This window comes from Nicotiana tabacum, chromosome 22, assembly GCF_000715075.1.
Source record: "Nicotiana tabacum cultivar K326 chromosome 22, ASM71507v2, whole genome shotgun sequence".
NCBI lineage: Eukaryota > Viridiplantae > Streptophyta > Magnoliopsida > Solanales > Solanaceae > Nicotiana > Nicotiana tabacum.
Window position 1 is genome coordinate 218,415,349 of NC_134101.1, and position 1,365 is coordinate 218,416,713.

Sequence of the window (1,365 nt, forward strand, 5' to 3'; positions counted from 1 at the left end):
ATGCAACAGATGCAACATGTGCAACAGACGTCTACTTGCTGCAAATTATGTGGTGACAATCACACAAGTGATGTATGCCCTACGAATCCTGAATCCATCTATTATATGGGGCAATAGAGCATAGGTCCAATAAATAAGTATGCACAATATAGGAACACTTACAACTCAAATTGGAAGAATAATCCTAACTTCTTCTGAGGTGGAAATCAGACGACTCAGAATTATTATAGGCCCCAAGAAAATTATAGTCAACCTCAGAAGCCACCCCATCAGGTAGAAGAGACTGCGAATGACCTATTGAAGAAATTTTTGCTTGACAATCAACAACTCAGGACCGATTTCAAAAATCTTGAGAGACAAATGGGGCAATTAGAGCCAAATACAAATACTAGGCCTGTAGGCGCTCTTCCTAGTGATACAAAGAAGAAACCTCAAGTCAATGCAGTCACACTAAAAAACGGGAGGGAATTAAAAGAAGCGCCAAATAAGAGAAGAGATACGCCTATACCTGAGGGGGAATTGATTCCTAAGGTAAAACACGAGTGAAAGAAAGATGATACAAGTTCAGAGCCAGTGAATTCTGCAAGGCCACCATCACCTTTCCCCCCAAAGATTACAGAAGAAGAATGATCGCATGTTTTGACAAATTTATCTCTATGTTAAGCCCGATTCAATTAATTATTCCATTGGTGGATGTACTTTGTAAAATTCCAAAATATGCGAAGTACATCAAAGATATAATGGCTCACAAAAGGAGACTGAATGAATTCGAGACAGTCTACTGAGTGCATTTCGAGGGTCCAAAACAAGCTTCCTCAAAAGCTTAAGGACCCCAGCAACTTTACCATCCCTGTGCGGATTGGTAATATTGATGTGGGCTGTGCTTTTTGTGATTTTGGGGCAAACATAAATCTGATGCCCTTGTCCTTGTGTAAGCAATTGGTTCTAGGAGCTTCAAGACCAACCACTGTGATGTTGCAACTAGCTGATAGATCCATAGCGTACCCTGAAAGAATGATTGAAGATGTGTTGCTGCAGATTGAGAAATTCATCTTCCCAGTGGACTTTATTATCCTAGATTATGAGGCTGATGAACACGTTCCAATCATATTGGGATGACCTATCTTGGCTACAGGTGATGCAATTATTAAAGCGAGATAGGGAAAAATGACTATGAGGGTGGACAACAAGGAAGTAGTTTTCGATGTCTATAAGGCGATTCAACTACCCCTCCATTATGGGGAGATCTCTATGATATCTGTTGTAAAGGTGGATGAGCAACTTATATACACGAGTGTATATCTGGATGATTCTCTAGAGAAAGCACTCATGTTGTTCGATATCTTGGAGATTGATGACGAGGTT

At 40.2% G+C, this 1,365-nt stretch overlaps 1 protein-coding gene across 1 annotated transcript; it reads left to right on the plus strand.

The window, feature by feature from the left end:
* The first annotated feature begins 360 nt into the window (after window positions 1-360).
* Window positions 361-1,119, plus strand: LOC107766120 (uncharacterized). Its single transcript, XM_016584853.1, has 2 exons — window positions 361-531; window positions 778-1,119. Exons 1-2 carry the CDS (start codon window positions 361-363, stop codon window positions 1,117-1,119), a joined length of 513 nt encoding a protein of 170 aa, XP_016440339.1.
* Window positions 1,120-1,365: the final 246 nt, after the last annotated feature.

What these genes read in the sequence shown, in the direction of transcription:
- LOC107766120 (XM_016584853.1), top strand. Translation starts at nt 361, where the DNA reads ATGGGGCAATTAGAGCCAAATACAAATACTAGGCCTGTAGGCGCTCTT. An exon ending in AGGGGGAATTGATTCCTAAG is followed by an intron (nt 532 to 777) that starts GTAAAACACGAG and finishes AATTCGAGACAG; the next exon opens with TCTACTGAGTGCATTTCGAG.